The sequence below is a fragment of the Falco punctatus genome (assembly GCF_963210335.1).
Source record: "Falco punctatus genome assembly, chromosome: 4".
Lineage (NCBI taxonomy): Eukaryota > Metazoa > Chordata > Aves > Falconiformes > Falconidae > Falco > Falco punctatus.
Window position 1 is genome coordinate 112,641,773 of NC_137583.1, and position 13,609 is coordinate 112,655,381.

A 13,609-nucleotide genomic window follows, 5' to 3' on the forward strand; every position below is an offset into this window, starting at 1 on the left:
CAGAATTTCACGGCAGCCACAGCACTGGCTTTCAAGCCTGAGCTTGTCATGTTCGGGAATGTGGTACAGTGAAAGGAGAGATAGAAATGGCAAATTTTCCCCCCCAGGGCGGTCAAATGCTGGCAGAGGTTGTCCAAGGAGGTTGTGCAGTCTCTGTCCTTGGAGATCTTCAATGGCCAAGGGCACACAGTTCTCAGCAACCTGCTCGAGGTGAGCGTGCTGGAGCAGAGGGCTTGGCCCAGAGGACCTCCATGGGTCCCTTCCACCCCCCCCTCCCGTGTGGCTCTGTGCTTTGCTTTTGCCCTGGCAGAGATCTTCAGGGACTTTGTGCTCCATTTCGTGTTGCCTTAGGGCTACAGTGTGCTGGGGTTTGGGGGCAACAAGGTTATGGTATGCCAGAGGTCAGGCGAGTTACTGTCAAAGTGTGTTATTGTTATGGACAGAAACTGTGTTTGTTGGCCCTGCGTTCCTGGGGTTACAGCATTTTAATCTTATCTTGTGATATGTGTGGTGGTTTTTTTTGTGGAGAGTGCCTTTTTCAGCTTTTTTTTCCTTTGTAGGGTTTGGATGGGTGCCTTTGGTTTGTGTACAAAGTTTCTTCTGGTTGTTTTTCTGCTGTGCTGGTGGATGGTGGTGGTTTTTCTGTCTTGAAACCATCGTTACTGGTCTAATATATCTCCTGCAGGTCAGGCAGTGTCACTTCTGGTGTGGTCTGACTCATTTCTCGTGAGCTGGTAGGTAGGTATGGAGGACTTGTGGTCCCTCCATGGAGAATGACTGCTAGAGGACTAAGAGGCAGATCTGTGGAGGGGTGAGAGGACCGCTGGCCCATAAGCAGTGACTGTCAGAGGACTAAGTGTACTTGAATTTACGTGGGCTTCCAAATTCGTGGTTATTTGTCCTGCCTTGTGGAAGAGCCATGGGAAGTCACCAGCCACACGGAAGGACAAGGGAGTTCCCAAGGCTACGTGGCTTCTTGGGTTTTGCTTTTGAGTAAGAAAGTCTACATGAGTGCAACTATGAACGGTCAATTTTGCTATTTAGAAAGCAGGGAGTAGCACTTTTGTGCTGTGCCTCACATGGCTGCCAGGGCAGGGTGAGAAACAGCAAGAGAATTCCTGCCTGGAACCTTCTCCAGGGAAGCAGTGCTGCGCTTTCCCAAGACTTATTTTTTCTTTTAGCTCTGCATGAGTGCAAAAGGTTTGGGTCAGTGTTTTCACCACAGAAAGCAGGAAGCAGAACTTTTGTGCTTCTCCCCACATGGTTGCAAGGGCAGGGAGAGAAACAGCAAAAGAATTCCTTCCTGGCACCTTCTCCAGGGAGCACTGCTGCACTTTCCCAAGGTGAGTTTTTTGGGCTGTGCATTATTGACAATGAAAAGAGGTCAATTTTCTCACCGCTGCAAGCAGGGAGCAGAACTTTTGTGCTGTGCCTGCCAGGGCTGCCAGGGCAGGGTGAAAAGCAGCAAGAGAATTCCTTCCTGGAACCTTCTCCAGGGGAGCAGTGCTGCACTTTCCCAAGGTGGCTTCTTTCAGACTGTGAATGATTCCAAGTATGAGAGATCAATTTTCTTTTTCTCAGAGCAGAAAGCAGGGAGCAGAACTTTTGTGCTGTTCCTTACATGGCTGCAAGGGGAGGGTGAGTAACAGCAAAAGAATTTCTTCATGGCATCTTCTCCAGTGGAGCAGTGCTGCACTTTTACTTTTCAGGGTGACTTCTTGGGTCTGTGTATTATTGCAAGTGTGCCGTGTCAATTTTTTCACCCCATAGAGCAGGGAGCAGAACTTTAGTGCTGTGCCTCACATGGCTGCCAGGGCAGGTTGAGAAGCAGCAAGAGAATTCCTTCTTGGCGCCTTCTCCAGGGGAGCCGTGCTGCACCTTCCCAAGATGATTTTTTGGGGCTCTTAATGATTGCAACTCTGAAGGGTCAATTTTGCTCACCACAGAAAGCAGGGAACAGAACATTTGCGCTGTGCCTCACATGGCTACCATGCGCGGTGGGAAGCAGCAAGAGGATTCCTTCCTTGCACCTTCTCCAGGGGAATTTCCCAGTTCCTGAGAGACTCCTGGCACTGGCTGCAAGAGGGCTCCCAGCCGAAGGGTGGGCCTGGGTGTTGTTGGGGTGGGAATTGGTGATGTCTCCTTTCCTTAGTCACATTAACACTTTGGAATAACAATTGGATGCTTCGCTCCTGTTGCTCTTTTATCATATCGCTCACAGTAACTGCTACTGGTTCCTTTTATCATATTGCATGCTATTTTCCAAGAAACTACCTTTGATATATTTCATTATTTTATATATTTGATATATTTGATGTGGAGTTCACCTTTGCTGTGTATCCAGTCAGTCAGCAACACATAATTCGGCGTAGTCGGCAGCGTACGAAGTAAAACTCTCTCTATTTAGAAAAAAAAAAAAGTTCCTCAACTTGCTATTGGCAGGTGGGAGCCATTGCCTTACGGTGTTTGGGCCAGAGTGGTCTGGTGGTGCTGGGCAGTTGGGCCATGCCAGGGACAGAGGGACGGGGGCAGGGGAGGGGGCGGGGGGAAGGGGTTTAGGGACGGATGGGTGGGAATGGATGAAGGTGTTTAGGGATGGAGCAGGGTGTGGGGGGGTGGGAGGGTGTGTTTGTGGGTATGGGGGTGGTGGTGGGTGTGGGTGTGTGTGCCCCACCCCGCAGCTCCCATCAACTGCTTCCTCCTCACCAGCACCTGCTCAGCACCCCAGAGGGGCTTCCTGGAGAGTTCCCCGAGAGCCGGGGAATGGGCTGTCCTGCACCGCCCCTCCAGACGGGGGCCGCACAGGCAGACCCCCAAGCCCCACCGAGGGAGGGCAACGCCGCTGGCCGCTCCAGCAGCACCCAGGGCGCGGACAAAAGCCCTGAGTCATGTCGCGCTTCCCCGTCTGCGGCGGCTGCCCAGCGGGTTGGGGGGGGTGGGGGGCGGGGCCACCCCAAGGGGACAGGGCTGCAGGGGGCGGTCGCCCAGTCACCTCCCCACTGCTCTCCAGTAACAATGGTAACTTTTTCTTTGGTAGGATAAGGGCAGTTGCTCTCGGTCAGGTAGCTAGTCTTTTTTTTCCAATGCACATTAAGCTGCTTCTGAAGAGGGTACGGCCTATTAGAAGAGAGATCTGTAACCCTGGATTTTACAGCTGTTAGTGGAGTGGAGAGCCATCCCAGATCAGCCCCTCTGTGTGGTTCACACCTTGTCAAAGAAAATCAGGATGTGTTATTGGTTACAGTATTTCAGCTGATACTGCCTTTCCCAAAACATACTGTTGCCTTTGCATATAGAAGCATGTTAAGCTGATACAAGTGCACTTAGGATTGTGCTACTGCGGAGATTCAGGTCATTCACCCAGGTCGCTACCAGTCAGTTGGTTAAAGCAGTCAGCAGCTGCACTGAGACCAGTCTAACATGTTCAAACTGAATGCAAGCGTATGGCTGAAAAAGTTCATTCACCATGGCTGGGAGGGTATCTGACAATTTGATCTGTGGGTTTCTGCAAAATACCAGCTTCATGTGAAAGCATTGTTTCTCTTAAAGAAAAAAAAAAGAAAAAAAGTACTCAATGATGGTTCAAATTTATTTTGTGTTCAAGAATTCTACAGAAGGAAATCCTTAGGCCTATACTGTGCAGAGCTTATAAAATGAACCTTACAGCAGGAGAGCAAGAGTCTGGCAAGTGTCCTCATGGCTGTTTTGAAGCTGACAAGCAGTAAAGTCAGGATCTGGAAATTGCCTTTGCTCTTCCCTTGCGGCCAGAAGTTGCAGATCAGTTGGTCTCATCCTTAGCAAGAGTAGGCACCCAGGCATGGCCTGAGAAGACACTGTAACAAGAAATACAAGCCTTTTAGCCCCCGCGGATCAAGCACAAGAGCAGCCTTCTTTCTGCAGCATTTGACAAAGACATGCACTGCTGCGGAAGTTGCAGCAGGGCTTTTTTAAAGTGGGCTGGGAAAGGCATGTTCACCCAGGGTGTAAGGAGTCTCACTTGTCCAAGAGCATGTCACTGAGAGGCCCAGAGCCTGTAAAACTTTTGCAACATGGGTCTGTGCAAGAAGTAGGGAGGTGTTCTTTGTATTAAAATATGAAAATGGGTAAAGAAGAGACAGGAAAGTAAAACCCAGCTGCAGGATTAGGCCTCTCTTCCTAATGATCCTAACCTTGAGAGAAGAAACTGTTAGGCTGTATGATGTAGTGTAGCAGGCTTTGCAGGTAGTTTTTTGTTTGGCTGATTGTTTTTCTGGGGGTTTGGTCTAGAACCAGTTCCAGCAGAGTCTGTTACCAGGAGGCTGTGGTTATTTACTGTGGGCTGTGAGACTGTATGTGGAGCGGAAGGGAAGGTCACGCTCAGTAGAGCTTGTTGTGGGAGGGATTGCAGAGGAGCTGGAGACACCAGGAGCTGCTCTCTGGGCCCCAGGTGCTCATGCTCGGTTGGTAATTAGGGCATAAGTTTTTCAGGAAGAGGTAGCATCCTGGGCCCTTTTGTTTTCTCTCCAGGGTTCCACAAGGGTCTTGCACTGACTATATGTACCTTGGGACACTGGTTTTAAAATTGCATGCCGTTAATAATTGATAGATTAATGAGAGTATGCTTTAACAACTTGGGGTGTCCCCCTTTCCAAGAGCCTTCTTAGGTTGCACATCCTCTGCCTTCTTAATGAGGAGCTCTGGGTTTGATGCCCACTGTGCTATGAGAAAAAATCCCCCCTGAGTTTCTGTATGGTTCAGCAAGAGAACAGGGCAGCAGACTGGCCCTGTAGGTGTTTTTCAAGAGGCCGGCTGGAAAAGTGCTCAGTAAACATGTAATTTGTCTTCCTGGAGTGACTTGTGTGCATCTTGAATGGTGCTGGTAATAGTGTTGCCTCCTCTGTCTCTTCCAGTGGCATACCTGGATTGTGCGTGTGTGTGGGAAGTCGACGATGAGCTCTGTGGCAGTTTTGACTCAGGAGAGCTTTGCCGAACACCGCAGTGGCTTGACGCAGCAGCAGGTGAAAGGTGAGAAGACACAGCTGAGTTCCTGTGATGTGCCTCTAAACAGAGACTGCGCAGGCAAGGTTCCTTGCTGCTAGCCAAGCTCGCTCCATGCCTCCGGCTCCCCCTAAGTGTCCAGGCATGGCGTTCACCATTCCTAGGCTGGTGGCCTGCCAGACTCTGGCTTTCCACCAACAGGAGCACATCGGTGGTGCTGCACAGTGCAGGGCCAGGAGGAGGCAAGCCGCAGATCTTCACAGAGCTCTGGCTAGCAACGCTGTCAGCCGTGGGGCAGGGCATGTGCAAGCAGGGGTCATTGGGCTGCAAGAGAGCCTCGTGGGATCAGTGTGCTGGATTGTCACTTCCTCCTTTGCTCAGCCAGGTGCTGGGGAAAGTCAGTATAACCGTATTGACTGACTCACTGATGGGTCTCGGCACCCATTCTCCAGCTGCGAGCTGGCCCGCTTGGCACAGCCCAGTGCACAGCTGAGTCGAACATAAGCTACAGGCTTTCCCTGGACTCTGCCCCAACTAGAGTGCTTCTGCTTCTCTCTGCCTTCTTCCTGGGCATATGTCTGTCTTGTCCCCTTCTGGCCTACAGCCTTGCTATGTTCCTTTGATTTCTTTCTGCTTGGCCTGTTGTCCCCTGATGAAGCTCCTCTCAACAAAGTTGGCAATAATGTGCTGTGTTTGCTGCCACCATTCACTTGCACATTTGCTTCCTGCATCCCATAGCACCAGCGCAGACAAGGCTGGTTGTTCATGGCACCTACTGCAGTCTGTGCTGTGCTGAGCTCAGCTGTGCTCCAGACTCGGCTGCTCTCCACAAGCATAACTGTAACAGGATGAATAGCAGTGCACAAGTCCTTTGTTGTCCCTTGTTGATGATGCCTAAATAGAGTTGCACTGCCTATGAATGGGGGCATTTCTGTGGGGAGAGCATCTCATTTGCCTTGTTTGCTTCACCCCAGTAACAGCTTTAAACTCGGAAGAAGAGAAGGATCCTCCAACCTACGAGGAAGCCTTCCCTGCGCTCCCTGGGAAAGCCCCATGTTTGGAAGCTGCCCGGGAACCTGCTGGGACCTGGAGCAAAATCCGGCCAATAAAGGCTTCTGTCATCACTCAGGTTGGTGGGAGTGGGCGTCTTATCTCCCTCCTTTTCATCCCTCCAAAAAGTAGGTGAAGTGAAGCTTTCCCTGGAGTATGAAATCCCTTAGTGTGTCAGAGTAACTGCGTCTTTGCTGTACTTTGCCCTGGGGCACAAGGAAGGCTGCAGCTGAATGCTAGGACTGCACTGGAGGGGGAGGGTTGTGTTGAAAAACTGCCCAGAAAAAGCACTGCATCTGTGTTGCACAGAGAGCTGGAACAGGCCTGAAGGGAGGATTGCAGAATTCAAGGAGTGAGTGCTAATGCATTAAAGTATTCCCCCTCCCCCCCAGTAGCACGTTCGTTAGGAAGGCACTCAGTTTGGGACAGACTGCCTGCTGCGGTGCCCTCATACTGCAGCTGGTGTCTCCACTGGAAAGGCTGATGGGTCGCCTAAATCTGAGAACTTAGTACACCGGTGAAGTCCTCCTGTATGGCAATAAGAGAGGGAGGCACTGACAATCAAAAGCACACTGACACCTTGCTGTGCCCTGCTTTTGTCTGTCCCGTGGCTGAGCAGGTGTTCCATGTGCCACTGGAGGAGAGGAAATACAAGGACATGAATCAGTTTGGAGAAGGCGAGCAGGCCAAGATCTGCCTTGACATCATGCAGAAGACAGGCACTCACCTGGAGCTGTCTCTCGCAAAGGACCAGGGCCTTTCGATCGTGGTCTCTGGCAAGCTGGAAGCAGTCACGAAGGCTCAGAAGCAGATTGTTACTCGACTGCAGACTCAGGTGAGGGCATCTAACTGTTTCTGCCTTCATCTTTGCTTTTCCCCAAGACTCGCAAATGCTTTGAGACTCTTGGGCACGTGTGCTTGTAAGCCAAAGAGGTATGTTGTTACATGACTAATTCAGCTTTGCCATACGTTTTCAAAGCATCCAATTGGCAATTTGGAATGGAAATGAGGCTTAAAATAGGGTTCCAAGGTAATTACAGGCCGTGGCGTTGCATGACGCTTGGAGTCTGCAATCTCTGGAACACTTGAGTTGCAACAACTTTGTGCTGAGGTGCTGGTGCTGGAGGGGATGCAGGAGCCGCACACACAAAGCTTGTAGTGTGTGAGAATGGGACTGTGCTTTTCCTGAAGTCCTTCAGAGGAGAACGTGGAAGTCTGGGAGAAAAAAGTAGAGAAAAGGAAGTCCTGCCAAAAGCCAAAAGCTTCGGGTCAGGGTTCTGCATTGTGTAACTCAAGGCACACTGGTAAGGAGCCACAACCCTGTTGTTTCGGTTGCTTCAGTCCTCTAGGTTTTAATCTCTTACCTTAAGGTTCTTGAGCTTGTAGTCAAGGTAGTAGCTCTTGTTAGGATGTATCGCAGCCAGGTGTTGCAGTGTGTTTTAAAGTATAATGCCAAAGGTAGTTAATGCAATGTTAATACCATGTCTGCTTAGTGCTGTTCAGCCCCTGTGTCATACCCTGCCAGAGGGAACAAAACCCTACATCCAAAATGTGCATCTGAAAAAACAGTCAGGTTATACCTCCACAGATCCATGAGCCACTGTTCTCAAATATACTTCCTACTGCCCTGGCCCCAGGTCTGGAAGGTGTGTCTGTATTCCAGCTTCTCTTCGGCTTGGCTGGCTTCGGGACAGGAACACAGAGCTGAAAAGTCACACCAAGTGATCTTTTCTTCATCTTTTATTTTTTCCATTATAGCTTGAATTTTCATTGTCTGATTGCTGTTAGTGGTTACCTAATCACAGGGATCAGGAGCACAATAGCAGTCATCAGCTACCAGACCTGTACAAACTCAGTGAGAAGGGCAGAAGTCAGGAAGCCCTTGTATAGACTAACCCTTTAATGGTAGATTGAGAGAAGCACACAGAAGGACCCCTTTTCCATGTGGGCCCTTCTAGAAGCAATCCCAGGAGCAGCATGTGCTACACTTGAAGATACCTTAGCACTTAAGTAGCGGTGAGCATCTGCTAGCTGCCTGCCTCCTGCAGTAGGTTTCTGGTGTTGAATTTTTCTTTCCTAGGAGTCATACTGTATGTCTTGTTCTCTGTAGCCTTGGCAGCAGATGTCAGAGTTCAGATAAACTCCACCTGTGAGCTGTCATCTCAGTTGTTGTCTGGTGTACTGATGCAGTGTCTTACACTGGAGGAGAGGCACCTCCTCATCTGTGTCTGAAGGCCTTTGCTAATTCAGAGTACTACTCCTGCGCAAACAGAAGGGTTTTGAGGGAAAGGTGGGCTTTATACTCCTGGCATAGAGGCACTGTAGATCAACTGGTACAGTGTCAGCCCTCAGACAGAATGTGCTGGGAAGGCGTTGTGTTTGCTCCTCAGTAGTACCACTGAGCAGCAACTACCTTGCTTTCCCTGGCTCTGTTCCTGTGGATCTGCCAGTGCAGGCAAGGCTTTTCACAGATGCTTGGTTCTTGTGCTGCAGGCTTCAGCGACCATTGCCATCCCCAAGGAGCACCACCATTTTGTCATTGGAAAGAAGGGTGAGAAGCTGCAGGACCTGAAGCTCAAAACTGCAACCAAAATGCAGATCCCCCGCCCAGATGACCCCAGCAACCAGATCAAGATCAGCGGCACTAAAGAAGGGATTGAGAAGGCCCGACACGAGATCCTGCTTATCTCCGCTGAGCAGGTCCCTCAGTACTGTGATCTCTCTCATGGCATTGGCTGGTCAGCCATTTTGCTTCCCCATGGTATAGTCGGAGTTTGCAGCCACCGTGGCTACAGTCAGTGGCTAACGTTAGCCTGAACGGAGACGTATACTGTGCCACTCACTGGCTGTATGAGCACCGCTGCCAGGTCCTGCAACTTCTTGTGCTGTGTTTTGTCCATCGCTGAAGTCAAAACAAGCATTTGATAGTTGAAGTGAAGCGTATTAGGTGCCAGCTGAGATAAGGCAGGAGATCACAGGGGTGAATATCGTAAATAAGGAGCAGCAGCAGCAACCGCATTTGTAGATTGAAAGAGGTGGAGATCTACAAGCCCGCAAACTGAGAAGGTTGCTTGGGCCAGAGTGTCAGGCAGGACAGCCCTGGGAACTTAGCTGTGCCTGGCAGAGACTGTAATATAGAGGGCAGTTCCCACCAAGGTCTGTTGTGGGCTCTTCCAGGATAAGCGTGCCGTGGAGCGGCTGGACGTGGAGAAAGGGTACCACCCTTTCATTGCTGGCCCTTACAACAAGCTGGTGAGGGAGCTCATGCAGGACACAGGGACGCGCATCAACATTCCTCCACCCAGTGTCAACAAGACAGAGATAGTCTTCACTGGAGAAAAGGAGCAGCTAGCCCAGGCTGTGGCTCGAATTAAGAAGATCTATGAGGAGAAGGTACAGATGGTCCATAAAGCTTCCCACCTTCCCCTGGCACCTGCTCCTAGGCACTCTTCCCTTCTTGTTCTACTTTTGTGCACCCCTCTGTTGCATCTGGCTCAGCAGCCCTTGCAGTACATGACCCCGAATCCTACCGTTTCCTCACTCGGCAGAGTGGGAGCTGGGCTGATACTATCAGGGAGGTGACAGATTTCTCGCTTTTCTGTATTGTGGGAATTAGCAGGACACCAAGAGCTCCCCTGGCTCTTGTTCACACTGGTGCTACTAAGGAAGGAAAGAAGTGTGAAGTCTACAGTGGTGGCCAGCTGACAGTATCAAAGTTGCTACATAAGTAGAAGTTGCTGAAGAGTGAATGTCACTCCAGTTTATTTCCCACAGCCAACGTTGCTGTGAATATCCTTGTTGTGGGCTGTTGGGCTGTTTTTTCCTCATGGTTAGGTCTGTATTTGTACCAATCTGGATTTCAACAGAGATAATCAGCTTATAGCCTGCACAGTGTTGCATTACAGCACTGCCTGGGAGATGGCTGGGAGTTGAACCCTGTTGTCCAACGGGGGGACGGGGATGACGACAACGACATGCCTGTGTGTGCGTGTGTGGTCTCTTCCATGTCGTGTCCCAGGGAGCTTGACACAGCATGCTAGTTTTGTACTTCCACTGTGAATTTTTGAGCATAAAGCTTTCTGTGGGCAGGGGTCCAAGGGGTGCTAGGGTACTGCCGAGCCACTGTGCTCAGCTTGGCTTTGCTCTTTGCTGGGTGCAGAGTTTGACTGCATCTCGTGCCTCTTCCTTTCACTCTTGTCCTTCCCCACTCCCTTGTGATTGATGCCTCAGTGTCTCTGCCCCTACAGAAGAAGAAGACTACTACCATTGCAGTGGAGGTGAAGAAGTCCCAGCAGAAGTATGTCATTGGCCCCAAGGGGAATTCCCTGCAGGAGATCTTGGAGAAGACTGGAGTCTCTGTCGAGATCCCACCCACTGACAGTAGCTCAGAAACGGTGATACTGCGAGGCGAGCCTGAAAAACTTGGGCAAGCATTGACTGAAGTCTATGCAAAGGTACAAGATGGGCTAGGCCTCCTTTGAAGGTCCCATGAAGATACATTTGTGAGCACTGACAGGTGTAGTGGGGGTGGACTCTCTTGGGCCATTAGAGGTGCAGCTTAGAAGTCAATACTGGAGGTGCAGCATGGGAATTGGAACGGAATTGTTGTGAAGGCCTCTTCCAGTTTATCCATCAAACAGCTTCTCTGTTTTTCTGTCTCTCAGGCCAACAGTTTTACCATCTCCTCGGTCTCTGCCCCCTCTTGGCTTCATCACTTCTGAGATGATTTTTTTTTTCTGTTGTGGCAGATCCGTAAAGAAAGCAACACCAAAATTGATCTCCCAGCAAAGAACAGCAACTTGGAGATGATTGTTATCACAGGCAAGAGAGCAAACTGTGAGGTTGCTTGCCACAGGATTCTTGCCATCCAGAAGGAGCTGGTAAGTGAAGCAACTGGCCTTTTGCCGTTGAGGGACTTGAAAATGTTGCTAGAAGACACAGATAAAGACGTGGTTGTAATGGGTGAGGGCAGGGAGGAGACAAATGCGTCAGTCTGTTCTTGACTCGTGAACCAAAGTTTGTGACTGCTCCTGTCAGGAGTAGTCAGTCTCAAAGCCCTCTGCTCAGGCATTTCTTCCAGCTCTATAAAGCTCCTAGCAAGGTGGGAGTTAGAGGGTAAGCAGAGTGGGTGCAAACACATTTCTGCAGCTTGACTGAAGAGGCTGGTACTGTCCTCTCTTAGGCCAACAGCACAGAGGTGGAGGTCTCTATTCCTTCCAAACTGCACAATTCCTTCATTGGTGCCAAAAGCCGCTTCATCCGCTCCATCGTGGAGGAGTGTGGTGGAGTTCACATCCACTTCCCCACCAAGGGCTCTGGCAGTGACACTGTGACCATCAGGGGCCCAGCCCAGGGTGTGGAGAAAGCCAAGAAACGGCTGCTGCACCTGCGAAACAGCACAAGGTCTTAATAAACAAACAAATAAATAAATAAATAAAAGGCAATGCTCTGTGTTGAGAAAGGAATCTAGTCTGAATAACTAGAAAAGGTGGGCACCTGAAGGAGGGAAGGAGACCAAGTCAGGAAATCGTTGAAGGAAGAAAATGGAAAGGTCTATTTCACCTAGATCCCCCCCCTATTATGAATGGGATGATTTGGTGTCCAAATCAAAAGAATATGTATGTAAAGATGTTGTGTAACATCTCAGGAAAACTGTATAAAATACCTAACATTTCATTGAAAACTTGGGAGCTAGTTTGTCTGGTGTGAATCAGCTAGCTCCCCGACATTGCACAAAATAAATACCTTTGCTGCTTAAAGACAAAATTGGTCTGTGAGCAGTTAGTCTGTGCATCAATTTGGCGAGCCTGGCAGGAGAACTCTCCGCTGGTGCTGGAATCCAGGGGCCTGGGGACCCTCTGGGCCCTCAACTGGATCTCCTGTCGGTGAGACTCCCCTACACCTCGACTTCTCACACAGGTGGGTAAGGACTACTGCACAACACAAAAGGGATTTATATTTATTCTTTGTTTTGAGTACTTGATAGTCTTAAGCTCTGGGAAGCTGAAAACTTCATTTAGGGTGTCTTAAGATTTGGGGAATTCCTAGAACATAACAACTGACATAGCGCTCTGTGTCTTGTTTGTCTATGTGTTGTCTGTTACATGTTCAAAATTGGAGTTATGAATCGTGAGTTAAAAAAAAAAATAATATTCTAGTAATTCTAGGCGAATAGCTGAAAACTTAACGTGCTGCTTAGCGCCAGAAAAAATTAGAACTTGGTTTTTGGCAGTTGTTCATTGAAACACGTTCTTTGTGTGCTAACGCAAACTGTCAGCATTCCTAGAGTTGTATGTAAGTGCATGGTACCTTGTAACATGCTGCCTGTGTGGCTGAGGACTGCCCAGAGAGTGTGATGTGTGTGAGAGACACAGTTAACTGCAAAGCAAGTGGGGAGACCTGATCTGCATTTCTGTGTTCCCCGTGAGGGGGCTGGCCAGAGACGGACGAAGCAATTGAAAAGTCAATGTATGAAGTGGTGGAATGCACTATGAGATATTAGAACGGGGAACTGTGGACCAAACACTAGAACGAATATCATTTGGGAAAAGCATGAATGCGGGGGCTCAGGTCAGTAAAGGGGAGTCAGAGGTCTTGGGAATACAGCCTATTAAACCCTGTTCCACAAGCAGTAACGTAACATTTGAGAACTGAACGGCAAGTCAGGAAGATCCTTTCTTGCTGTGGCAGGCTGCTTGTGTAAGGCTTTTATTGTCTGCTGAGGCTGCTGGAGTAAATGAAGAGAACCAGTCTTTTGGGCAGGAGTGCTGAGGCAAGGCACTTTGTAAAGCGTTCCCCAAAGCAAGGGCAACCAAGTCATGCCTCGTCCTGGCTTTGTGGCTTTAGCAGTGCTTCCTGGCTCTTATTGTCACAGGTGCTGTTTTCCTGCCTGAAGCCCTGGGGCTCCTGGGTAGCCACCACCCCCCCAGCCCGCAGTTGATGTCCTCAATAAAATGATCTTTCTTCTCTTCTGACTACGTCTGCCATGTGATAATTTGGGACTAGGCAGATATTGTTTGGTGGTGCGTCCTAGGGGAGGACTTTGGGATCATCCCTTGGCCCAGACTCCTTGTCAGTGGGCATCACGGCTGAGCTTTAGGACTCACACTGCAGCACAGCCACACAGGGAGGTGGGGGCCGGATGGCACCTCTGGAGGTGTCACTGTCCTCTCAGCTCCTGCTTGGATTCTGGCTAAGACACAGCTCAGGCTCGATGGATGCTCCACTGGGGAGCAGTGCCATTAGCTCAGAGCCGGGACAACACGCAGGCAGACACAGTGCCACCGCTGACCATCACCTGCAGCTTGCTGTCCCCTGCGGCCGTCATCCCTGCACACTGACTGCCGGGCAGTTTCTCTAGATGCCCACACGCAGGGCAATGGTATAAAGCAAACTGCCACGCTGGCCACTACAAATACATCGGCTTACCCAAAAAGCTTTTCCAGCAGCTCCAACAGCAGCCGGACTGCTGAGGCTTTTGTTTGTCCCAATGTGAGATGCCTGTACCCTGATGGAGGATGAAGAATGAGCACTCTCACCATCAACCAGCTAACTATTTTGCTCATAGGCTGCTGTTGGGGCT

The 13,609-nt window shown here is 49.9% G+C and overlaps 1 protein-coding gene across 1 annotated transcript; it reads left to right on the forward strand.

Annotated features, from left to right (window-relative positions):
• Positions 1 to 3,908: 3,908 nt before the first annotated feature.
• Positions 3,909 to 11,402, forward strand: LOC308061773 (vigilin-like). The gene is made up of 6 exons (XM_080382211.1): positions 3,909 to 5,004; positions 5,952 to 6,106; positions 6,647 to 8,727; positions 9,205 to 9,420; positions 10,275 to 10,481; positions 10,692 to 11,402. The coding sequence occupies exons 3-6, from the start codon at positions 8,620 to 8,622 to the stop codon at positions 10,746 to 10,748; spliced, it is 588 nt and encodes a 195-aa protein (XP_080238337.1). The 5' UTR covers positions 3,909 to 5,004; positions 5,952 to 6,106; positions 6,647 to 8,619; the 3' UTR covers positions 10,749 to 11,402.
• The last annotated feature ends 2,207 nt before the right edge of the window (positions 11,403 to 13,609 follow it).

Bases quoted from the DNA above. Each gene is read 5' to 3' on its own strand.
- LOC308061773 (XM_080382211.1), top strand. From the start codon at position 8,620: ATGCAGATCCCCCGCCCAGATGACCCCAGCAACCAGATCAAGATCAGC. The intron at 8,728-9,204 runs GTCCCTCAGTAC...GGGCTCTTCCAG, and splicing joins TGCTTATCTCCGCTGAGCAG to GATAAGCGTGCCGTGGAGCG. The intron at 10,482-10,691 runs GTACAAGATGGG...TCTGTCTCTCAG, and splicing joins TGACTGAAGTCTATGCAAAG to GCCAACAGTTTTACCATCTC.